The sequence below is a fragment of the Triplophysa dalaica genome, chromosome 13, assembly GCF_015846415.1.
Source record: "Triplophysa dalaica isolate WHDGS20190420 chromosome 13, ASM1584641v1, whole genome shotgun sequence".
Lineage (NCBI taxonomy): Eukaryota > Metazoa > Chordata > Actinopteri > Cypriniformes > Nemacheilidae > Triplophysa > Triplophysa dalaica.
In genome coordinates, this window is record NC_079554.1 from 613,107 (window position 1) to 637,488 (window position 24,382).

A 24,382-nucleotide genomic window follows, 5' to 3' on the forward strand; every position below is an offset into this window, starting at 1 on the left:
CTGTACTTGTGTTCTGTAGTTTCCACATGAAAACTACAATCAAAACAATTTCACTCAAATTAATATTTCATTACTTTATATTTATTAAATGTCTTCTCAGAAAGTAAACTCAAGACATGATTATCATGTATAATGAAAATAACTGATGATCAGAATAACAGCTGTCTGTAATCTGTCATCAGTCTTCAGCGTATGGTTCAGTTAAAGGATAACAGAACTGTAGTTATGGAACATGTCATCACACATGTTCTAATCTAATCTAATTAGTTATCTCCCACTGCGAATAGTAGTTATTTCATATGAATATAAACACATTTATACTATTTCTATAAAAAATATATGTCATGGCACTCTTTTTCTAAAACAGAAAATTGATTTCTTTTTGTTCTGCACACAATATTCATCAATACTAAAAAATATTGAATCAGTCGTGTAATAGCAACAGATTCAATAAAGTGTCAGAAGTGTTCCATATTAAGAGTAGATATGTTCTACTGAACTCACTATGTGTGCTGTACACGTTCTACATATATTTACTAGAGTAAGCGAGTTATTCCTGGATAAACCTTTTTATACTGAAGTCGACTATATGTCATCAGCTCAAAAATACAAACCCTGAGAATTCATGTATGACATGATATTTCAGGTAGAGTCCAGACAGAGATGTTGTAAAGTGCATTGCATTATGGGTTTCTGTGTGCAGTATACATACAGGTCAGGCTATACTGGAGGATGAGTAGTATAGAATCTTAAAAATAAACTTAAACGGCCCTTCTCTTTAAAGAAAACTGAACACTGTTCATACATACATACATTCACATATAATAGAAACAGGCCGACTCCTTCATTTCAGCTTGTGTCATCTCTGTAAAAATCAACAATAAGTGTTAAGTGTTTTGACTTCATGTCGTCTGTGACATACAGTACATGTTGAGTTTATTCCGCGTTGGTGTGGATTATAAGACCCCAGGTTCTCTCCATCTTGGTGAAGTCGTCCTCATGTTCTGAGCTGTCCTCTGAACACTGTCTCAGGATCACTTGAGTCAGAAGCATCATTTCATCCGGCTCTGTTTCAGTGTCCGTCTGCTCGCTGTCCTCCACATCTAAAGGACTCGCCAGAGGAATCTTCAGTTCACACATGTCTGGACTCCAGTCCAAAAATATCTGCGCTTCTTCCTCGTTCTCCTCATCGTCCGGCTGTCTGGGTTCTGTCGTGTTGACCTGTGACCTGTACAGGCTCATATCTGTCACAGCTGCGGCCCGCAGTACGATGCCGTAATCTTCAGGTTCTTCATTCTGGTGCTCCTGCGGCCATGAGCCGTCCGTCTCTGAGGATTCATTCTGAAAGTCTGCCGCAACACCAGCAGAACCGCCAGGCACCGGCACATGCGGCTGCGTGTAACACTGGGGTCCGGCGGCTGGAGGCGGTGCACACTGTGCTCTGCCCACTGAAGAGACGGGCGGCAGCAGAAGCAGAGGGGAGAAGAGTTTGGGTTCCTCAATAACTATATTGGTCACATTCAGAATGATTGTTTGGGGTCTTGCGGGTTGTACAGTGTGATGCTTTTCAGTAACATGATCCATATTCTAGAATAGACAAAAGCATTCATCTTTAGATTATTACAGTATGTTATTGGAATCCAACATATACATGAAACATCACTTCCTTTCACAACACTGACTCTTGTGATGAGCAGTAGAACATGCCAATGTGTGTGTGCGGTCATCTCACCGTGCTCTTGGGCCGGGTTTGTTTGTGATCTGTGATGTAGCAGTGGACGAGACCCCCGAGAACAGCGAGCACACACAGACAGAGAGCGGAGGGCAACACACCACCCAGCATAGCAGCCAACATCTGATCTTTAAACACATCTACATGAAAAAGAAAAATCATCATCGTTCTCGTCTAAAGAGTGTGAAAATAAACTGCAACATAACACACACACACACACAGACACAGACACACATGTATGTTGTATTATCCATATTCCATAGGTGTGATGAGTTGTATACTGTACAAACTGTATATTTTATCCCCTAAACCTAAAGATCATAGAAAATGTTTTGCATTTTTAGATTTTTAAAATGATCGTTCTGTACAATTGATAATCTTTTGTGCCTGTGGGGTCCCCATGAGTTAGGTCCCCACTAACACATAAAAACCAGGTCCACACACACACAAACAGGTCTGAAGTGTGTAAAGGAGGAAGTCCAGCTCCGAGCGCGCTGGGAAAACACCCCAAAACCTAATGATAGCACACAGTGATAAGGAGGAGTGTTAAAACATACCAAAGGTTCTCTTAACTCCTCTTGTGAGTTTAGAGGTGAGAAGAATGAAACCAGTCCTGTCAATCAAACACTCCTCAAACCTGTTTACATTCAGTCAATGTGAAAGTAAAAGACTTCAGGAAACATGAGCACCTTTAGGCGTCTCTGCACATTTGCGCAGGCTGGGTGTGCTGGCCAAAGGAAGAGTCTGAGACTGAGCAGACACCACGACACAAACTCGTGTGGAGAAGTCTAGAGGACCCTGTGTCAACGAAGACGTCTCTAGAAGGAAGGATTGCTGGCAGAAGAAGAAAAGATTTGCTTTAGCAGGGGCTTATCTGTGTTATATTTGTACAGAGTTCAATTACATATATACACTATATTTATGAAGAGATAATTCACGTTTTTTATGATGTTAACATGTTTTTTATTGTGTTAGTTAGCTGTATTTGTTGAGTTACTAGGGCATAAATCAAAACAAATCAACTGCAGTTTGATTGAAATGAATTGGAATGCAAAATAAAAAAACAATTGTAAAGTTATCAGACATAGTTATGTCATTTTGGAAATAAACTCTTCATATGTAAAGAGTTAAATCTGTAGAGTCCCATCTATATGGTCATTAGTTTAGAGTTGTCTATTGAATTATATGTACAGTTTAGAGTTATATCTGTGGAGTTCTATGTAAAGTCAAATACAGAGTGAATGAAGCACTGACCACGTGTTCTCTTCTGCTGCTGTACACAGAAACGTTGTAGATCATGAATGGGATGATTTTCCACAAGGATTTTTCTTTCTTTGTCTTCTTAGTTTTCCACCTGAAGGGACCTTTCATTGTGATGTTAATGTAGTTCTGCACCACCGTCACGTCCACCAGCGGAGGTCCAAGAGTGGCTGTATGATAGCAGAGATGAATCTGTTAATCATTACTGAGCATCAATGTTGTGTTTGATCTGTGCCTGCATGCTGTTGACTCACTTTTATTACTCTAATCATGTGTCAAGTTAAACAAGAATTACATGAAGTACACAAAACAAACATATAATATACAGCCGCGGACAAAATGAAGAGAACCTTTCAAAGACCCTTTTCATTTTTTGACAATTGAACATTTCTAGGTCTGTGTTGAGGTACAATTCTCATTTGTGTTTCGTTCTAACAGAACGAACAGAACAGAACAGAACTAACTAAATTTCCCCCGAATTTCGAATAAAAATCTTTATTCTCTTTGCATTTATTTGCAGAACATGAGACCTGAAGAGATGCTCTGTTTATTTCACACCTCAAATACTGCAAAGAGAACAAGTTTAGATTCACTTTTAAGCAACACAATTTTATTTTTCTCTTCATATTTCTACATGTATTAAAGCGGCCGTGCAACGATGTGTCATGCATTCTGACTTCTTTACAATGTTAAATGTCTTCTCATGCTTAACATGGTCAACTTGTCAAAAAATGAGTTGTGTGTATGACGTAGTATTTCTGTGATTGATACACTCCCCAATGATCCTACAGGTTTCAGAAAGGATTTTTGTACATATAAAACTGTTTCGCCACAATGTTTCTTAGTCCCTTATTGGACAATTCTCCCAGAAAAGCACGCGGCACAGCCACAGGAGTACAGGAGAAAGGAGAGAGAGAGAGAGAGAGAGAGCATATGTTGGTGAAGTTCAGGTGTTTGTTTGTTCACTGCATTTGTGTGATGAATGTTATATAAACTGTGGATATAACGCTGGATTTGGAGATGGTTTGTAAATGATATATGGAGCCGTCCCAGCGCTAAAAGATTCCGGACATGAACCGCATGCAGTGAGTGAAACTGATGTCTGTGTTTTGTTGACAATGTGCTTTAGTTCAGTAAAGAACGGCGCCATATGTTTTCGGAAATAATCGTACATCGGTATCTATGTTTTATAAATGTGATCAAACTTAAAACTCTTCGAAGATATGAAGTATACAATACTACTTTAATATGAGATTGACAGAAACCGCGTGTGTTATGCCCGCTTTAAGTTCCAAAATTAATCATTTTTAATGTGATAATTTGTGTTTTGATGACAGTTGTCATGTGTCTTATCATGCTGTCAGACTTTCAGATTGCTGTTGGATGACTTTATGTCACTTCTGAAGGAAATTCAACAGACACTGGACTGAAATGAGCACAATACATCTAGAAATATATTAGTGGTGGGGCGTTAACGTGCTGCGTTAACGTGAGACTCTTATCGCGCGATAAAAAAAATGTCGCCGTTAATCTATTCTCAAAGTTGGGTTGGGAGCTGGGTCTATACTACGCAAGCTATGATGACTTTCACCTTGATATTTTAGCGCGGATGTGTACCTAGCTGAATTGCACTGTACGGGGCGAGAACGAGATTTTTCAACTCGCGTGATTCGCGCAATTCGCGTCATTCGCACCGCCTCATCATCTCATGACCAGGACTTCATTCGCGCAGCAAGTAGGTCTATCGCGTCTTTGCATTGACTTAAGATGTAAATAACTCGCGCTTGACGCGCCATTCGCGTTTGGTCTGAACACAACATAAGGTTACTGTGAAATGACCACATCAAACGTGACGTGCTAACATGGATGCAGCTTTGAAGCCGCCGGGTTGCTTCAGGGAAAATTTATTTTTAAGAAGCTTCCCAATGGAAACATCGACAAGACTAAGGTTGTTTAAATTGGTTTAAAAAAAAACCTTTCTCTAAACAGGTAGTGGTCTAGCTTTAGTTGAAACCAGTAACTTTGTATTGAGATCTAATGTATTATGGCTCCTGTATGACATATCGCTTGTTGCTCCCTAACTCGCTTTGGATAAAAGCGTCTGCTAAATGACTAAATGTAAATGTACTGTAGGAGCTCTTCCAGTCTCAAGTACCACCTAAACGCAAATCATCCCTTAGCTAATGCGGAAGTAAACACAAATTGATCTTATTGAACATAATTTAATTTTCATCACCAATTATCATAGTAGAACAGCTTTCTCAAGCAGTTTGTGATGCATTTTGGAAACAGGAGACGAGCCCCTGGTCTAATGCGCCACCTGGCTTGAGAAACCCGTTCTCAAAGACTTACTTTTAGTCATTATTTGGGTAGCACACATATTCTGAATGCCTTCGGCAGAATTCAAATGAGCCATTTTAATCTAGATTAATCTAGATTAATTCCAAGATTAATCTAGATTAAAAAAATTAATCTATGCCCACCACTAAAATATATATATATCTTCTTCTTGTAGCTGTATACATATACACAATAATAAGAACGCCTTAGATTTCTTTCAGCACACTGTACACATGCTTAGCATTCACAGATTGTGAGTTTGATCTCCACCCCTGAGTGGAATGTTTCTCTGAACACTAATCATGTTGAGATGGATCACAGAATTCTGATGGGTTGACCTATCCAGCAAAATGTTATTTTAAAATGTTATTTTTTCAAATGTGTATTTGTCAAAGCAATTAAAGCAGCACTAATGTGCAAAATTCACCTGTGGATTAATGTCTATGGAACAAAATATTACATTGTCTTCAGGAAACATGACCACTTGAAGTCAATCAGATTTATTGAGGGAACACTCACTGTCAGTCATGGGTTTGAATCTGGTGGTGGTTTCAGTCCAGATGGAATGAGTGTGTTGAGCGACAGCCTTCACTCTGGCGTAATAATCGTCCTCCAGGTTAAAGGTCTCCTGAGACACGTCACATTCTGTCTGCTGAATGAAGGTGCACTGCTTCACCGGCCTCCATCTCACCTGTTCACTGTTACTCTCATCTTCATCACCGTAACTACACAAACGCACACACGTGACAATCTGATTCAAATGAAATCTGATCAATGTTTTTCTGCAAAATCAAGCTTCACATTCTTTCTTCAACATCATGAATCATTTTTTGGCTCTTTTGGGGTTATTAATGTGAGACATTAAAGGGATTTCTGATGTCACAGCGTACGTTCTTCTTATGTCACCATGAAACAGAAGTCGATTGACTTCTTTTGCGTGTCCTGAAACCACTTCTAAAGTTAGAATAAAATGTAGGGCGGGGCTTTATTTTGCCCTTCCCTTTTTAATTGGTTTGTTGGAAAGTTTGTTTGGAGTTTCTAGGACACTATTCTAAAGCTACTGTAAAACCTATCCTGTAAAAATCACTATACAAAATTGGAATGAATATTGTTTAAAGGTGTGCTTTTCAAATCAATGTTTGGATATTGACTGAATGTGTGTTTTCTAGTTAGATTTTGAAGTGTGCGTGCTGATGTGACCTTTACGATGGAATGAGTAATAAAAGTGATCTCTCCAGACACAGTAAATGAACTTACACAGCATATTCCACAGCGTAGACGGTTTCGTTGAGAGATCTTTCTCCTGGAGTCCATCTGACCATGTTCCTAAAGTTCACCGAGTGGAAGTGGACGCTCCGGGGCTCAGGGAGAACCTCATCTGATGCTAGAGTTCAAATAAGAGAGAAGATTATCTGTAAAGACTTGTGACAGTTGACTTGTAAAGTAGACGGAGTAAAGTTTGCCATGAATAAACTATTCGAGTTTAATACACAAGAGTCTTACACTGTTTATCCGACATGACTTTTTAAGATTACGATGTATGAAACGAAATACTTCACTAAATTGCTTTGTGTTCTAGCTAGAAAATGCATTCAACACTTAAAATAAATGAATTTGATAAAGTTTTTAAGGAACTTTATGAGGATCCGTATGTTTAATATATACGTGCATGGACGTTTGTTGTGTGTATATTAGTGTCAACAGGAAATGAAGTGAAGCCATTGTTGAAATAAATCAGATTTCATCAAAGCACAGGAAAAGACACCAGACTGCGGTGCAGGTGAACACAATCACACTTCCTCCTGTTTATACACATCTATACTATCAACATAAATCTGTAAAAAAACACCACGGAAGAGTGAATATGAGCCCTGTCTATTGTAAACTGTTCCATACAATACAGTCAATACAGAGAAAATCTATGGATTGTTCCACATGTTCACATGAGCCTACTCGCTCTCATATCAAACCTGTGCGACTTTCTTTCTTTAGCAGAACACTATAGAAGAGAATTAAAAGAACCAAACAACACCATTGGTCCCCAGCGACTTTCGTTGACAAAACAAAGGAGATATTTCTCAAAATAAATGTGGATTTTTGGGGTAAACTATGTCTTTGAACTGTTACTCTCATTTAAAAACATGAACAAATGTGCTTGTGGATATAAACTAATATATACTGTATAAGAGTGGTCTTGTATGACTGCATAAAACACATCTAAATACACACTCCTAAACATAACGTTCTTTATGAACAATATTTGGTTCCCCAAAGAACTTTGAACATTTGTCATCTTTCTTTTTCAGAACCTTTAATGCAACACAAAACTTCTTTGGATGTAAAGTTTCTTTATTTTACTACAGTCTGACTAAACCTGTCGGGAGCATTTATTGCTGCAGTAACCAAACACTGCAATACAAACCGCGATATCTTAATTATATATTTTTATTTTTATTTTTCTTAAATGAAAGCGCGCACATTAACTCACAATCTCTGATCGCTCAGTTAATATTAAACCCAGAGACCCTAACATGTAAACTGAATAACAAACAACAGGAAAGACCTCAGAAATGCAAATGTAGATTAACAGTGTTGAGAATGAACGTTAAATGGAGAGATGTGATTTACCTGAGGCTCGTGCCGACAGCAGACACACCGCAGTCAGGAAGACTTTATCCATTCTTGAAAATAGTCCTGACCATTCTGAACAATAACTCTATTCTTACCGAATAACTCTCTGTTTTTCACTGAAGAACTCGCAAAATTTGACTGAATCCTTCTATACTGAACCGCATTGGTGACAGGCAGCGCGCGCGTGACTCACTTTACCTGCTGCTGAGCTGCAGTGTGTTGCGCTGGTAGGCGGGGCTTCACCAACACAGTCCAAAGGCGAAATCAAAGTGGGCGGGGCTTCATTAAAACAGACCAACCGCTGCAGAAAGGCGTGGCTTTCATAAGACGTTCCGAACACGGCTAGTATGACCACATTAACATTCATGTAAACTTCAACTAGAATTTTTACGTTGGTGTTTCATTATTTTAAAGTCAGTGTTTATGTCATATATTTAAGTTCAACATCTTCAAAACACAATGTTTTCCATCACGTATCCTAGGCTACAGTGCTAATGTGTTGTTATATGGTTTGGTATCACAGCAGACTGGTTTGACTGGTTTGACCTCATTACCTGAATGACATCACACGTGTAGTGACAGTTTCAGGCTTCTGTCTTTCAATCCATGCGTACAGGACACAATGAGAACAGAAATATTTCAGTATTTGAAGTATGAAACTTAACAAAACAAACGTTTAGAAGTTTTTATATTGACGCCACCTGTGAATGGACATCACCACCAAGTCACATTTTGTTAAGGGTGATGACCTGTGAGATACAGTAACTGAAGGTAAGTGATGGACAATGTGATCTAACAAGAGATAAATCAAAAAAGTTGACTAGTTACACAACAACATATCTCATTGTGAAAGTGCACTGTTCACAATTGTCTTTTCTTCACAGATATATTTCTGTCCTTCTGTTTCAGGACATGTTAATGTGTAATTATAGTTGAAACGGTTGATTGATCTTAATTGTTTACATTGTGTTTGTTCAGTGGCACATTTAGTTCCTCTGCTGGGGATCGAAAGCAACAGCTCATTTTGAAGTACAAAAGAACAGTTTTCTTTTCTGCACACACACACACGCGCGCACACACACACATACACACAACTATATGGTTTATTATCTCCATGAGGACAGTCCATAGGCGTAATGATTCAACCCCTAAACCTAAAGATGATAGAAAACTTTGGGGCCCATGGGGACCACGATTTCGGTCTCCACACATGGTGTGCTTTCCTCCTTAGGTCCCTGTCAGGATATAAAAACAAGGCCACACTCTCATAGATGAGAACTTTCCATTGACTTCTTGTTTTAAAACTTTTTTACATCCTAATAGAAACCTGATTTTGTACATTTATTAAAACAATTTGAAATTGTCAAACCAGAACATTTGCACAACAGGACACGGTATATAGACCCCCAGGCCCCTACGCTGAGTTCTAAAAGAGTTTGCAGACTTTATGTCAGACCTATTGGTTCATGCTGACAAAGCACTAATTTGGAGATTTAAACATTTATCCAGATAATGCAAATGATGCTTTTGAGCCAAAAAAATTGGAACTCAATAACAAACATTAACAAACCCACCCATCGCTTTAATTATACCCTTGACCTAGTTATATCACATGGAATCGATCTTAACGCTCTGCGTTATCAACAGGGCAGATCGATTATCCCAACCATTAAAGATAGATTTACAGATTACCTGCCCGACCTGTGCCAACTACTTAGTGCACCCTGAAACACACATGATCAGGAAGAAGTCACTAGTACTGTGAACACCGTATTCTTAAATACATGACATACTGTGGCCCCCATCAAATTAAAACAGGTTAGAGAGAAAACTTCAGAATGGAGACGAACAAAACTAGAGGTTTTTAGGTTTGCATGGTTAGATAGTACATCCTGTTCATTCAAATCAGCTGAACACCTCTGGAACCTCATAGATACTACCCAAAGCAATCCAAGGTTTTTATTTAGAATGGTCAGTGGCTGCCCTACTAAATAACCAGACACCACTTGATCAGAATATTCCTGCTACCTAGAAGTAATGACTTGATGGTATTTAACCTTTAAGTATGTCCTATGAACCAACATCAGCTATCGCCCCTCTAGAACAGCTGCCGTGTTTCTCACCCATAAGCCAAGAAGTTAAACAAACATATTACAGCATCTAAACCGACAACATGTTCACTAGACCCATACAGATACAGTAGAGCCCATTCTTAAGATGATTAACTCCTCACACACTCGCTCATGTTCCAAAACCCTTTAAGCAGGCTGTTATTGAGCCTCCTATTAAGAAACTGCTCTTGGACCCTGGTGAATTAAAAAACGTATAGAACAATAGAAAATCTTCCATATCAGTCTAAAATAGGGAAAAAGTGACCAACACAAAAAAGTTCATTGGGCTTTAGGCAACATCATAGCACAGAAACCACACTTGTTAAAATTACAAATGTCCTTCTCCTAGCATCAGACCAAGGCTGCATCTCACTCCTAGCATTGCTTGACCTTAATGCCACATTTGATACTGTAGAAGATCATGCCATACTGCTAGATCGCTTACAGAATTATATCGGTATTCGTTGACAAGCTTTACAGTGGATCATATCCTGTTTATCTGATCGATATCAGTTTATTTATTTTATTGGGAAATCATCAAATCAAATACCAGTAAACTATGGATTACCTCAAGGATCTGTTTTCTATTCTATTCTCTATATACATGCTGCCCCTTGATATCATTATTAGGAAACATGGAATTAGTTTTCATTGCTATGCTTAAAGAGAGGCTCACATTTGCTACATGCTTAATCTTATTTGTAATCAGAATAAGTGTTACGGGAGTGTCTTGTGAATTACTCTTGTGAATCAGTTTTAAGTTAGTAGAACTTATCCAGGTTTACAGTGTAACCTTTTTGTTTGTTTGGTCTTTTCTTCCGCTAAAGCTGCTCTGAAACAATGCAACATTGTAAAAAGTGCTATATAAATGAAATTGAAAAAAAGGTTCTGGAACATCCTGTGCCCTCTCTACCGTTTGTTTAACCCGTTCATGAAATCATGTACAACTAGAAACATAAGAAGTCACATACCGCTGAGCTGATAGATCAAACTAACCCTTGTCTATCTATGAATAGAATCATTCCTGACTGAGCATTGTCTCACTTCCCTCTTTTCAATATATTAATGAATAACCCTGAATAAAGATTTGGACTTTGAGTGAACTACACTACTACATGTCTCAGTCATTCTTGGTCCCTGGTGCCAGCATTCTGTACTCTATTGACTAACTTGAAAGAATTCTCTTAGGTTACAAATTAACAGCTGGGAGCTCGTCCACGAAAGGTGGGAATCCCTATAGCACCAAGAAGAAATGACTGAAAGTGCACCTGAGATCAGGGAGTGACTTATAATAGAGGGGTTAGTGTCTTTGATTTTTCTTAAAAAGTTCATTACATATGTTTTAACTCACCTGAGAAATCCATCCCAGAGCCAACGAAAGGTGACGATTCATGGTTTAAAGCAGAATTTCTCAAAAACATTTTTGTGAAAAATATTCTCAAAGGCTATTAGGTTCCATGTGACATTTTCTTCGTAGTCTGATGTTGTTTTATCAGTCGTTGTCTTGTTTTGAGTGTTTGATCAATAAGTAAAGGAATGATTAAAAATGACCCAATTTCCTCCTGTTTGTTGCGCCTCACCAGTCATGTCTCTACTCCCCACCGGTGGGGCCCACCCCACACTTTCAGAAACGCTGGTTTAAAGGGATACTTCACCCAAAAATGCACCTTGGAATTGTTCCAAATCTGTATGAATTTCTTTGTTTTGATGAACACAGAGGAAGATATTTGGAAGAATGCTTATAAACAAACAGATTTCCCCCCCATTGACTCCCATAGTAGGAAAAAAACTCTGGATTTTCAACACTGCTTGATGCAGTGCATCAGTGGTTTCATCATGCACTCTGTTTCAGCTTTAATCAGACAATGAACCTATCGTGTAATGCTCAGTGAGGAAAACAGACAAACAGTTCATCAGGATACTGACCTTTGAATAGAATTATTCCTGACTGAGCATTTATCTCACTTCCCTCTTTTCAATATATAAATGAATACACCTCAATGAATATTTAGACTTTGAGTGAACTACACTTGTGTGTCTGTGTCATTCTTGGTCCCTGGTACCAGCTTTCTTTCATTTACTTTATTGACTTACTTGGAAGAATTCTCTCAAATTAAAATCTTACAGACATGCTCCATTTAACACACATGAAAAACTGTAGCTTAATTGTATTTTTAAAGTCTAATGTTTATGATAATGTTGGTTAAGGCTTAAATACACTACAAGACTTTACTCAGATTTTGTCCAGATGTTCAGTGTGAACTTGTTGCAGAAAGTCTGTGCCAGACTGCAGATTTGATCAGTCAGTGTGTTTCTTTAGAGGAACAGTTGCCCGCGTGCGTGTTTCACACCGGATGGTTTTTAGCTTCGCACACTCTGTTTGTTCGTATTTATCTCTTCTTGTGTTAATTAATACACAAATATACAAAACAATATCATTATACACGTGTATGATACGTAAAATGTATTAGTTTGAAACAGAACGTGTGTGTGTTGTACACAGGAACCATCGTTGTGTGAGTGTATGTTTGACACCGGACTGTTTCCAGCGGCGCGCATTCAGTTCGCGTCTGTTTACTGGCTCTAGTTTCTGTTGTTAATTCGTCACAAACACACACTCTTCACACATGTATGTTTAAACTTTATCCTCCCGTGACTGACTCAGATCATGGCCGTGCCGATGGAAAGTCAGCTGCAGAGCATTTTCGAAGATGTGGTGGTGAGTGATTCGATTCGCGCAGAATGATCATTTCATTTATTATTATTACAAAATTGTATGTACAGTTGGAACACAAAGATGATCAATATACACATACACAATAGATCATATACATATGCGCACACAGAATTAAATGGATGAAAAAGAAAAAGTTGTTGTTTGTTTTGTTTCCATCAGAAAACGGAGGTGATTGACGAGGCGTTCTCTGGGTGAGTAACGTGACATGAGAGACATTGAACCCATCTGCCTGAATTCTGTATATGAACACCTGTGAAAGTGAGTTGTGGACTTTTTGATATTGTGTGTTTTAAAGGATGTTTATGGACAGCACAGAGGATGAGAGGACGAAACTTGTGAGCTGTTTAGGAGCGTTCAGACAGTATTGGAACGGTCTGCCTCAGGTCAGCAGCACATGTCATGTTTACATTTGCAATCATGACAAATATAGACGGTGTCATCTTAAAAACATAAACAAACGTTTTGCGCATGCGCATTTCGTGTAACCCCAACTGAACTTGTGTAACACATTCACAAACAATAGAGTGCCTGTAGATTATTACTGATAACTATCAAAAGAATCCGAGCAGAACCGTTACTTGGTTAAACTTGTCTGTCTAATATTTTGACTTTAGACTGCGATACCAAACTCAACCACTAGAGGGCAGTGCATCATAAGGGTTCTTTAAATGCGTCAAAACTACAGGACACATTCAACAAATGTTTTATTTAATACAATTATTATACATAATATACATTCATATCAACTTACATTAAATACAAAATTAATGTGATTTACACAAACCGGAAGTTAACTGGGGGTCAGGCACACGCGTCTGATGAAACTCTTTATAGAGTGTGCTTTTTTAAAATCTGACACTCTGTGTAAGTTTGTTGTGTGAATATATATTTAGGAAATGTGTGTGTCTGTGATAGACATATCTGTATATCGCTGTTGTTCTTCTGAAACCTTTTACCTCCATTTTATGATTTACATTACATACAGTCCAGCCCGAAATTATTCATACCCCTGGCAAATTCTGACTTAAAGTTGCTTTTATTCAACCAGCAAGTTTTTTTTGGATTGGAAACAACACAGTCTTCTCCCAAAAGATAATAAGACGATGTACAAGAGGAATCATAGTGGAAGAACATTTTTCTCAGCTTTTATTTACATTTGAACAAAAAGTGGCATGTCCAAAAATGTCTTATTATCTTTTGGGAGAAGACTGTGTTATTTCCGGTCAAAAAAAAACTTGTTGGTTGAGCGAGTTAACTAAAAGTAATTTTAAGTCAGAATTTGCCAGGGGAATGAATAATTTCGGACTGGACTGTACATAAATCATTATTATTTTTAATCACCCTTTTGTCGCTGGGTTTCGCAAATATCTTAACAAATTAGTAAAAAGTTCTTGTCAACACAGTGTTTAATCATGTAAAAAGTAGTGTTTTTTTCCATTTCTTGAAAAAAAGCGAATTTGGACATCTGAGGTTTTGGAAGGATAGGGACTCGGGGAGGATATCTAAATACATTTACATTTTACATTTAGGCATTTGGCAGACGCTTTTATCCAAAGCGACTTACATTGCTTTATCCTATACATTTTACATAGGTACTTGCAATCCCCTGGGATCGAACCCACAACCTTGCGTTGTTAACACAATGCTCTTACCACTGAGCTACGGGAAATACAATTTCCACATGGCAGTTAAGATTGTTTTCGAAGCATGAACACATTTTCCATGTATAAATACATTTATTGTTCATGCTACTTGGTAACATTTCCAGTCCATGAAACCAGATAAATGATTTAGTCAAGGATGAGACTTGTTTCCCCTCCTGTTACATTGTATCTTTTATCAAAATAGAAATGTTCAGAAGTCAGTCAGTGGAGCACAGAAGGATCTGAAAGACACAGAAGTGCAGAGTCAAATGTTTATTGAGAGATGGTCACTTATATGAGAGATGAAGAAATGAGCTAATGCTCAGACACAGACACATTGGTTTATGGAAAATCCTGTATAAGTGACTGATCTAATTTGCTTTCATTTACATTTAGACATTTAGCAGACGCTTTTATCCCAAGCAACTAACAGAGAGTTCAGCGAGCAATAAACAATATGTCATACAGGAGCAATAATACATTAGGTGCTAATACAAAGTTACTAGTTTCAACAAAAGCTAGACCACTACCCGTTGAGAGAAATAGAGTAAAAATCTCTTTTAGTTCAGCAATATTCGTCTTTCAATGTTCTTGGTACAGCGTCTTCTGGACGTGTGACATCATCAGCACCAAACCCTGCAGTATATGTTAAACATTAGGGAGACAGGGACAGGATGCTATTGAATCTCAGACGTCCAGATTGTTGAGGTGAAAATGTTCTCAGCGGTCTGATAATGAGCAGCAAACACACTGACCTCTGCATCACAAAACTTGACACACTCTGCATCACACACTGCCATCATATTTCCATAGGGATTTTTGTGCGGTAGCAGACACTTGAACGTGAATGCTGTGTATAGACTGTATATGTGTATAACCAGGGTGAATGTAACGCATGCGTGTGATGTCACTGCAGGATTCACATGATCAGTGTGTGCAGTGGATCGTGCGCTTCACTCATAGTCAACACAGTCCCAAACGCATCTCCTTCCTCTATGACTGTCTGGCCATGGCTGTGGAGACCAGCCTCCTGCCGCCCAGGTAAACGCCAGACATGACTCATCGCTCCATCATGTGAACCAGAGGAGGAAATACAGCGATGTGATTGGCTGATGTGTGTGTCTGTGATTTTGCAGAATGGTGTGTCAGGCTCTCGTCAGTTCTGACAGTCTGGAGTGGGAGAGAACGCAACTGTGGGCCTTGACCTTCAAACTCATTCGCAAAATCATTGGTGGAGTCGACTACAAGGTGCCCGACATCAGTTGCATAAGCATCAAATGGATTACACATGGCAGCGATTGACTGAAATGATTGGCATATATGTAGTCAGGATTTTTTTCATTTAGTCTTGTTTTTTCTTTGTAAGTGTCCATCTATATGAACGTGATGTGTGTTTGTGTATCAGGGGGTGAGAGATTTACTGAAAGCCGTGCTGGATAAGATTCAGACCATCCCAAACTTCGTCAGCTCGGCTGTGGTTCAGCACCTGTCAGCGGCACGAGAGGTAGGTCTGAATTCACAGTGTGACAGAGTTTCTGGTGTTTCATAGTTGTGATGTTTTGTCGACTGTCCTCTGTGAAGGTTGTGGAATACATACTGGACCGTAACGCCTGCCTGCTGCCTGCCTACTTCGCAGTGACGGAGATCAGAAAGCTGTGTCCAGAGGGGGCGCTCTCACACTGGGTAAAACACACACACAATTACAAACAAGAAATGACAAATGCGTTTTTTTGGATGTGTCGGCCATCGTTTGGTTTAAATTGTTTAAATCTCAGAAATGAAAAATAGAATTTGTTTTGTTTTCAGCTTTTGGGAAGCTTGATTTGTGACTTTGTTGACAGCTTCAGACCCACAGCCCGAATAAACTCCATTTGTGGTAAGTGAAACTCACCGATCATCATCTCACTGAATACTGTCACTTATATATCCCTAATCCCCTGGGGCCATATCTTGGAGTAAGCATTTTCCATTTCAATGCGCTGTAAACATGTGTTTGATGGACGTGCATGACCGTCACACTTGCGTCTCGCATCTTTTGAAGCCCCTGCACACGAGAGCCGCGTTTTTAAGATGGCGTGTCAAGTCAAAAGATTCAACTTTTACATGCAATGCTGCTCATTAATGTCAGTTCCAAAAGGAGTGAACCAATCAGAATAATTTGGAGGCGGGGCAAGTGTTGCGAGCTTCTGTTTACAGTATCACGTTGGCACGATCTAGGCTTTGCTTTAAAAAAAAGCATATCCGAGAGCCTCGCCTCGCGTTTATAAACGCAGAAACGCTATCGTTCTGAAAGGCCTCTAAGTAGGGATGCACCGAAAGGAATATTCTTGGCCGAAACCGAAAACCGGAAAAGAGATTAAATGAAAAGAAATTATGCCAATTATTAGTACCCTTGCTTAGCACGTTCGCCTCACACCTCCAGGGTTGGGGGTTCGATTCCCGCTTCCGACTTGTGTGTGTGGAGTTTGCATGTTCTCCCCGTGCCTCGGGGGTTTCCTCCCCTGGTCCAAAGACATGCATGGTAGGTTGATTGGCATCTCTGGAAAAATTGTCTGTAGGGTGTGAGTGCGTGAGTGAATGAGTGAGTGTGTGTGCCCTGCGATGGGTTGGCACTCCATCCAGGGTGTATCCTGCCTTGATGCCCGATGACTCCTGAGATAGGCACAGGCTCCCCGTGACCCGAGGTAGTTCGGATAAGCGGTAGAAAATGGAATGGAATTAGTACCCTTGCATTTATGGCTATGACTGTGTACTAACTCTACTAAAATCAAGGCATTGGAATTACATAAATAGTAAAGTTTCAAAGAATAAATCAATTACAAATTATACAAATATTTATTTAGCACATTGCAACAATGCACAGTATAAAATAAAATTCAACTAAGATGTTTAACTTGACCCCACTAATGTGTATATTAAATAATAATGTACAGGTCTACTGGCCTGCTGAAAAGTTGTACAATTAAATGTTCTCTCATTAAAACAAAGTGCATTTAGGTCAAGTGCATTTAAAAAAAAAATTCTCTGTAGGACTTCTACAAGAAAGTCTATTCAGAACAAGTGCAACTGCTTAAGATACAACAATATTTTCTCTGTAGGCCTTCAACATCATAATAGTGTATCAAAACAAAGACTCCCATTGCCCATATGTTAACTGTAGAACTTTAACAACAACAAATGCACCAAGAATTGCAGATGTGCAAAGTTGATAATAAGTAGCCTAAGAATAGAATAACCAACTTATTCTGTCGTCTGAAGCGCTATGATGTTCAGGAAGGGAATTTGGAGAAAAACGTGTTTAAAGTTAAGTTATGAAAATAAAAGCACAACAGTCCAATATCACAAGGAAAAAACACTTTACAGTGGTAAGAGACTTAAAAAATTTAGTAAAAAAAACATTTCCTAGTGTTGAAGTCTATAAAATTACTGTACAAAACCGTTGGAATAAAACGAAAGTAAGGAAAATGGTGCAGCGCACATTTAAAGAACGAGAGCTCTGCCATTATCACTACACGAGGAAACATTACGGACAACAACTAATAAGCAGTGAAGCAAGTTTTACGCTGTTTATCATGTGCATAGTGTCTGGACTTTTGATTATCCCTTGTATGTTTTGCGATCGCGGTCCGGCTCGCGTGAGCAGTGGAGCGGGCATAACTCCTGGTGCTGTAGACTGAGAGCTCTGTCATCTCACGAAAACATTGTATAAAAAACTTTGCATGCCATAGTTTACACAGGACTGGCGGAAAATGTGCATTAATACTTCTTCATTCTTCATGTTATGTGGTTTACTTTGATAGGTGAACTGTCTTTCCCGCGTCCCAGCGTGACACCCGACGGGTTTTCCCAAATCGCATCACATGTCTAGTCAGTACACATGAGAACGACACGTAGGTAGATTCACGAGCATATCCCGCTGAAGGGAAACGGGTGTTAACAAATTGCCCTCATTGTAATCTGCCAGAATGACGGGCGGCCATCAGATTTTTCCGTCACTGGTAAAAAAAATCTGTCAATGACAAAGAATCTTTCGGATTACGCGACCTCTGGTTCACACACGTAAAGCAATATTGGTCGCACTCTAGAGCCCTGAGGGTGCATGCAATTTAGGAGACGCTTTAGTGCTGCGATTAAAGGAATAACGTCCGCTACAGATGCATCAAAGGAGCGGTATCTGTTTGTGTCATCACAACAATTTTCGGTGGCCGAATATTCAGTTCATCCCTACCTCTAAAGCCTGGCTCAGACTACAGGATTCTCGGCCAGATTTTACCCCGATTTCCCCTCCCGAGAATCTTTGAAAAAATCGGGCCTAGAAACGCGATCGGGCCCGAGAATCGGCCCAGATTACCACGTAATGTGAGGTGTTCACAGATCGAATCTTAGAACTCCCGATCTGCTCGGAGAGAAATCTTAGCCGCCCCGATCATATCAAACATGTTTGATATTTAGGATTGTAGATCGGGCTGATGACGTTGGTGCTTTCGCTACAGCCAATGAGAGACACATCGACAAGTGACGGAGGTAAAGCTTCTGCAAGGGTACGTTGTACAGCAGAGATGGAGGATCGTCTTTATAATGTATCCTCAAAAATATACCACAACCGCACAGATAAGAACAAGAGCTGCAGGGAGAAGTCACGTCGGTTTTAAATGTACCGCGTAAATTAACTGCTAACGGTCAACATATTTATAACTGCTTGTAGTTTCGGTCAACAGATTGTTATTTAACTATATGCGCACATATAACATGCGTTCATGTGTTTGTTTTTATCTTATAATCACATTGGCATTCATCTTAGTTCGGCAGCGACAATTGTTTTCTTCCGTTATTTATTAAGATTAAACTTAAGCGGCTCGCCTAAAGCACAGTCATAACTTCAGCCCTATAGCAAAAAAGCATTATAGCACCCTTTGCTTAAAATACGTCCCCGCAGCTTTGGACTGACAGACAGAGAATCCTTCAGAGAGCGACAAAGACACAACATTCCTGGATTGAATGTTACACACCTTGCTACAGTTTTGCTACAGTAACGTATAAATCCCTTACTTTTGAATTGCTACCGAAACATCTGCTTTTCACCGCGGATAAGCCGTAGTACAGTTAAAATGGTACAGTAACACACTCAAGACCTGTTGCATAGCCGCTGCATTTCCTTCATCTATCGTAGAGATACACTTTTTTCATAATAGGACAAATAGATCACGTGAAATTAACTGCAATGTCGCTTTGTTTACTTCTGTTTCCCGGTGAGATGATGTAAGAGGCGTCCGTTGGTATGATAATCTTAATATTATCCTGTATTTGGGTGTCTTAAAAATGTCTTTTTATGTGCAATTATGAAATAAAAAAATCCAATCACTTAATTTTTATTTTTGCACTCGCTACATTTAGTCTTATTTATAAACACAACTTTACCCCCAAAGTTTCTTCTCTAAACATTTCACATTCATAAATGCAAGTTTACAAAGGGCAAAGCTATTTTTGTAGTGCTTGAAAAAGAGATTCAAATGTAGATGTAATGCAAGCTTTAAGATTTTACATAAGAGAATCTGATAAGATTCTCCTTATGTGTGAGCTGCAACCAGAATTTCAAATCTGTCAGGATTTTAAAACTCCTGTAGTCTGAGCCAGGCTTAAGGGTGTTTGTGTGTTTCAGGTCGCTGCAGTCTCTTGCCGGTGGTCAACAATTCTGGGGCGATTTGTAACTCATGGAAACTGGACCCAAGCACTCTGCGTTTCCCTCTGAGAGGAATGCTGCCGTATGATAAGGTACTGCTGATGTTCACTCACCAGACGATGATCATCCATCAGGTTCTGGTGCATCTCACCAAGACATATCTCATTCTCACTGTGTCTTATAGTCAATGAATGAAAAGAATCCTTATAATACGAGCGCCTGCTTCTTATGATGCTGAGGATGACATACGTTCTTGAGGTCGTGCGTGTTTTGTGTGTTTGTTTTGTGCAGGATCTGTTTGATCCGCAGACGGGTCTGTTGAGATACGTGTTGGAGCAGCCGTACTCCAGAGACATGGTCTGCAACATGCTTGGCCTCAACAAACAGGTACCTCTCTCTCTCTCTCTCTTTCTCTCTCAGTTGTCTCCCTCCTCTGCCCCCTGTCCATCTCCTCTGAGGGAGGTGGACGCAGAGACGTGGACAGATCGGCTCGCTGTAGTTTCGGTAGCGCCTTTATAAAGCTCGGCCTCTAGATCTCTCGCTCTCTTTCTCCTCCTCCCTGCTGTCTGCTAGGGAGTTTGGGCCCACCTGTCTCTCTCGTCTCTGGGGGTGTGGTTTGGCTTGACTGACAGGGCCTCCTAGTCACTGTGTTTGTGTTTTCTTTTCTTCCTTTATTTCCGTTCTGTCCTGTCTTGCCTGCCCATCCTCCTCCACTGCTCTAGACCCTGAACATTGCTCAGGTATGTTCACAATCTTTCTGTTGTATTGTGACTAACCAGACGACATCATAGCCAAACCCAACGATTCCATCTAATTATGAGTGAATAAAGGAAGAAAACTCCGGTTCCAGACCAAAAGAAACGTAGGGCTTGAAATTACTGACTTCTGGAAGCATATATTTATGACAGCATTGGAAAGCAAGACCAATACATTCATCAACATCTCTTTCACATTCTGGACTTTCTTAAAAGTTGAATATTTTTCAAACTCAGTTCATGTCAATGATTGAATCCGATGTTCATTTCTCACCTGCAATTTCTTAGTTTTTCTAGAGATGTTAACTTGTGTGTGTGTTTGAGAGTCATTCTCAGAAAACTGTCATTTATGTTAAACTTCATGACTTTATGGTCAAATGTTTCGGCATTTATTTCAAGAATGATCCCTGCTGTGGGTGTTTAGGGATCATTCATCTTTTATGATAATGGGATTTTACCATCAGCATAATCCTAAATATGACTTTACAGTCTGTCAGATCAGCAGTGGGGGTTTGTCAGGGCTTATAGTTGGATTCATTATAATTCCCAATTTAAGAGTAAAAAAGACTTGAATTTAGCGCGTCATTTTTTAAAACGCTGTCTTTGTATAAAGCCTTGTTAGATTAACAATAGAATATTGTGTATTAGATTAGATAGAATATTTGTGCAAAGACATCATGTCAGTACCTTAAATATGATGTCACAATGTCCATAAAGAAGTTGTCAAGACGTAACAGTGTTGAACAGATAGTGTTGCAACAAAAAGGATATTAAATTCCATCCTTCTCATTCATAAAGCAATTCAGGAAAAAAATATCTAATAATTTGAATAAAAGCTAAATGAGGACACACAGCTCAGAAATGACACCGGTACCTGAGAATGACCCGTAAACCACAGGTTTCACATTGTGATAAAACGATAAACATGATATCAATATCTCAGTTGTTTAGCTGCTCCGCACAAATACGTGATAGGTATTTTCTCGACTACAAACAGAATAGAGAATAAGGTGCTGTCACACACACACACACACACAGAAGTGTGTTCCTCTTTCAGGGTGATTTAAGCGTACATGAGAATGACAATCTGTTAATTTCAAGCCCTGATCGCCGCATGCTGTGTGGGGTTGTTGCTTTTGTTCTGTGTTTGTGTGTGTGTGCTGTTGATGTTGTTTTGTGTTTGTTGGCTCTCTGGGTGTTGTGTGTGTTTGGTTTACTCTCACGTTCAGGGAAACATCCCACGATTAACATTGATAAATGAAGTGTGTTTCAGCGTGATGCTGATGTTGAGTCTTGTCTGAATGTGTGTGTGTGTGTTGAGATAACAGCACAGCACTTCATCCTCGAGCTGATGCTGTACAAACACAAAAGACCTCATGAAATCAGTTAGATTTGAGCTCATCCACATGCGTGACCATTGACAGTTTCACATTTCAATTCAAATGGGTTTTCATAGGCTGTCAATGTTATATTTTCTTCATCAGCTGAGAAAACACTCAGAAAGTGATCTCAGTTGTTCCTCTTCTACGTGTGGTGTGGACTTCACTATTCCTTAAACTTCAGAATGATGCTCTTTGTTTTGAATGGACTTTAAAGATGTGTCACACACCCCCTTTATTATAATATTAATATCATCTGACACTCACTATGTGCAGTGTGTCTGTATAAATATAATTCTCTTCTTCCGTACAGTCACTTTTGAATCTCAAAATCTCATCTACAGTGTTTTTAGTTCATGGTTTGAGCTGTCATGAAAACCGAAGATTATTCGGTGTAAGAAAACAAAACTGGCCCTTTGCTCCAAGTACGTAACAGGAAAACATGTGAAAACATTTCATGGGGTCTTTAGAAACATTTAAAAAAGTCTTTAAAACAATCTAACGATCAACTCAGCGAATCAGATTTGATCATCCCCGCATGTTCACTGCTGTATTGATCCGTTCAGATGCACCTGTCACACAACAGGGTTGACCAGAAGTTGGCGTCGATGCAGCTTTTCCTGAGATCAGGGCTTCTGTGAGCATCTTCACATCGTGTGTGTGTGTGCTGTGATGAGAACGACACTCGTGTGTCATGTGTGTTTCATCATCTCCTGTGATCTGCTCTGTGTTAAGTGAGAAAACATCTGTGAGACAGTCTCTGCATAGATTTAATTGAAGAAGGATGATTTTGCGAGTTAAAGGGATAGTTCAGCTAAAATCACAATTCTCTCATCATTTAGACACTGTGATGTGGTCGTTAACCTGTCTGTGAGTCTTTTCTTGAGTGGAACACAAAAGAAGATATTTTGAGAAATGTCTCGGTGGTTTGTGTTCATACAATGAAAGTCAATGTTGTTCATTGTTGTTTGATGATCAACATTCTTCAAAATATCTTCTTTTGTGTTGTGAAATAGAAAGAAACTTATACAGGTTTGACATGACAGATGTTTTCATTTTTTGCTGAAGTGTCCCTTTAACAGCCAAACGTCCGGATGGTCACATCAGTCCGTGAGGGTGATGTGTTTTGTGTCAGTAAAGCACAGAGAGAAGAGTGCGGATACATGTATGTGAGGTTATGTGGTGTGTTGTCGTGGTATGTGTCAGCGTTTGGTTCTGTTGCAGCACAAGCAGAGATGTCCGGTTCTGGAGGACCAGCTGGTAGATCTGGTGGTGTACGCCATGGAGCGCTCTGAGACGGAGGAACAGTTTGATGACGGCGGCACAAGTCAGCTCCTGTGGCAGCATCTCTCCAGCCAGCTCATCTTCTTTGTTCTGTTCCAGTTTGCTAGTTTCCCTCACATGGTTCTCTCGCTCCATCAGAAGGTGAAGCGCTGGGGGGAACGTTCACACATGCCGTGTCCCAAATGATGCCTCCTGCCCTTGAGGTTTTGAGGACAAAGACTTTCCAGCTCAAGCTAAAAGTTTACCCAAAAGGAAAAGTTAACTGTGGAGAAATGACCAGTGACTGTGCGTTCACACCGCCATCTGTCGCAAGCTGTCTCTGGTCTCTTGCTACGAGGTGGATGGGAGTTCCATGCTTTGGTTGCTCTAGTTACATTTATAAACAAACCCTGCAGTAAGTGACTAGAGATGGATGACATGAGTTCCGCTGCTTTATGCCCGATTCACATTTCGTCTAAATCCTTGCGAAAAGTTGAACATCTAGAAAAATCCACGTTGCAACCGTGTCGCCCCCTATTTGTGCACGCCTCCCGGAAAAGACGCTAAATGTGAATCAGGCCTTATTCCTATTGGCAGTCGCTCCCAAAAGTTGCTCATCATTTGCATAAATTTGAGCAATTCTCAACATTGTTGCGTCGCTAGACACGCCCACTTCCTGTCGCCAACCGTCACTGTGGCTGGCTCTTCATTGAAATGAATGACATCGCCTCTCTTTGTCGCTGGCGGTGTGAACGCACAGTTATGTTGCTAAATGTACTTCATCACAATGACTGCCAAGCTCCAGTGAGGACCGGTTAACATCATCAAAGTCACCTGTCGTCTGTTGTCAT

At 39.7% G+C, this 24,382-nt stretch overlaps 2 protein-coding genes across 4 annotated transcripts in view; one reads left to right on the forward strand and one right to left on the reverse strand.

The window, feature by feature from the left end:
* Window positions 1-59: 59 nt before the first annotated feature.
* On the reverse strand, window positions 60-11,573 carry il20ra (interleukin 20 receptor, alpha). Of its 2 annotated transcripts, none has more exons than XM_056765062.1 (7): window positions 11,426-11,573; window positions 6,590-6,716; window positions 5,852-6,057; window positions 2,987-3,162; window positions 2,422-2,566; window positions 1,733-1,872; window positions 60-1,587 (listed from the first exon to the last, which is right to left on the reverse strand). In XM_056765062.1, the coding sequence occupies exons 1-7, from the start codon at window positions 11,493-11,495 to the stop codon at window positions 937-939; spliced, it is 1,515 nt and encodes a 504-aa protein (XP_056621040.1). In that variant the 5' UTR covers window positions 11,496-11,573; the 3' UTR covers window positions 60-936. The 2 variants fall into 2 exon arrangements, with proteins under 2 accessions (XP_056621040.1, XP_056621041.1); XM_056765063.1 differs by lacking the exon at window positions 11,426-11,573 and adding an exon at window positions 7,961-8,172.
* A 924-nt stretch (window positions 11,574-12,497) lies between these two features.
* med23 (mediator complex subunit 23) overlaps window positions 12,498-24,382 on the forward strand; it is a 29,402-nt gene continuing 17,517 nt past the window's right edge. Inside the window, exons 1-12 of one of the 2 annotated variants that reach the window (XM_056764196.1) lie at window positions 12,498-12,793; window positions 12,971-13,002; window positions 13,107-13,194; window positions 15,371-15,495; window positions 15,591-15,702; window positions 15,860-15,958; window positions 16,036-16,137; window positions 16,261-16,330; window positions 20,114-20,226; window positions 20,426-20,521; window positions 20,857-20,874; window positions 23,493-23,693. In XM_056764196.1, coding sequence (XP_056620174.1) covers window positions 12,743-12,793; window positions 12,971-13,002; window positions 13,107-13,194; window positions 15,371-15,495; window positions 15,591-15,702; window positions 15,860-15,958; window positions 16,036-16,137; window positions 16,261-16,330; window positions 20,114-20,226; window positions 20,426-20,521; window positions 20,857-20,874; window positions 23,493-23,693 — 1,107 coding nt within the window. In that variant the 5' untranslated portion in view covers window positions 12,498-12,742. The remainder of the gene's footprint in view (window positions 12,794-12,970; window positions 13,003-13,106; window positions 13,195-15,370; window positions 15,496-15,590; window positions 15,703-15,859; window positions 15,959-16,035; window positions 16,138-16,260; window positions 16,331-20,113; window positions 20,227-20,425; window positions 20,522-20,856; window positions 20,875-23,492; window positions 23,694-24,382) is intronic. The other variant, XM_056764198.1, reaches the window with a different exon arrangement.

What these genes read in the sequence shown, in the direction of transcription:
- il20ra (XM_056765062.1), bottom strand. Translation starts at nt 11,495, where the DNA reads ATGTTTTTGAGAAATTCTGCTTTAAACCATGAATCGTCACCTTTCGTT. An exon ending in ATTCAAACCCATGACTGACA is followed by an intron (nt 3,163 to 5,851) that starts GTGAGTGTTCCC and finishes GCTATCATACAG; the next exon opens with CCACTCTTGGACCTCCGCTG. An exon ending in AAACCCGGCCCAAGAGCACG is followed by an intron (nt 1,588 to 1,732) that starts GTGAGATGACCG and finishes TGTCTATTCTAG; the next exon opens with AATATGGATCATGTTACTGA.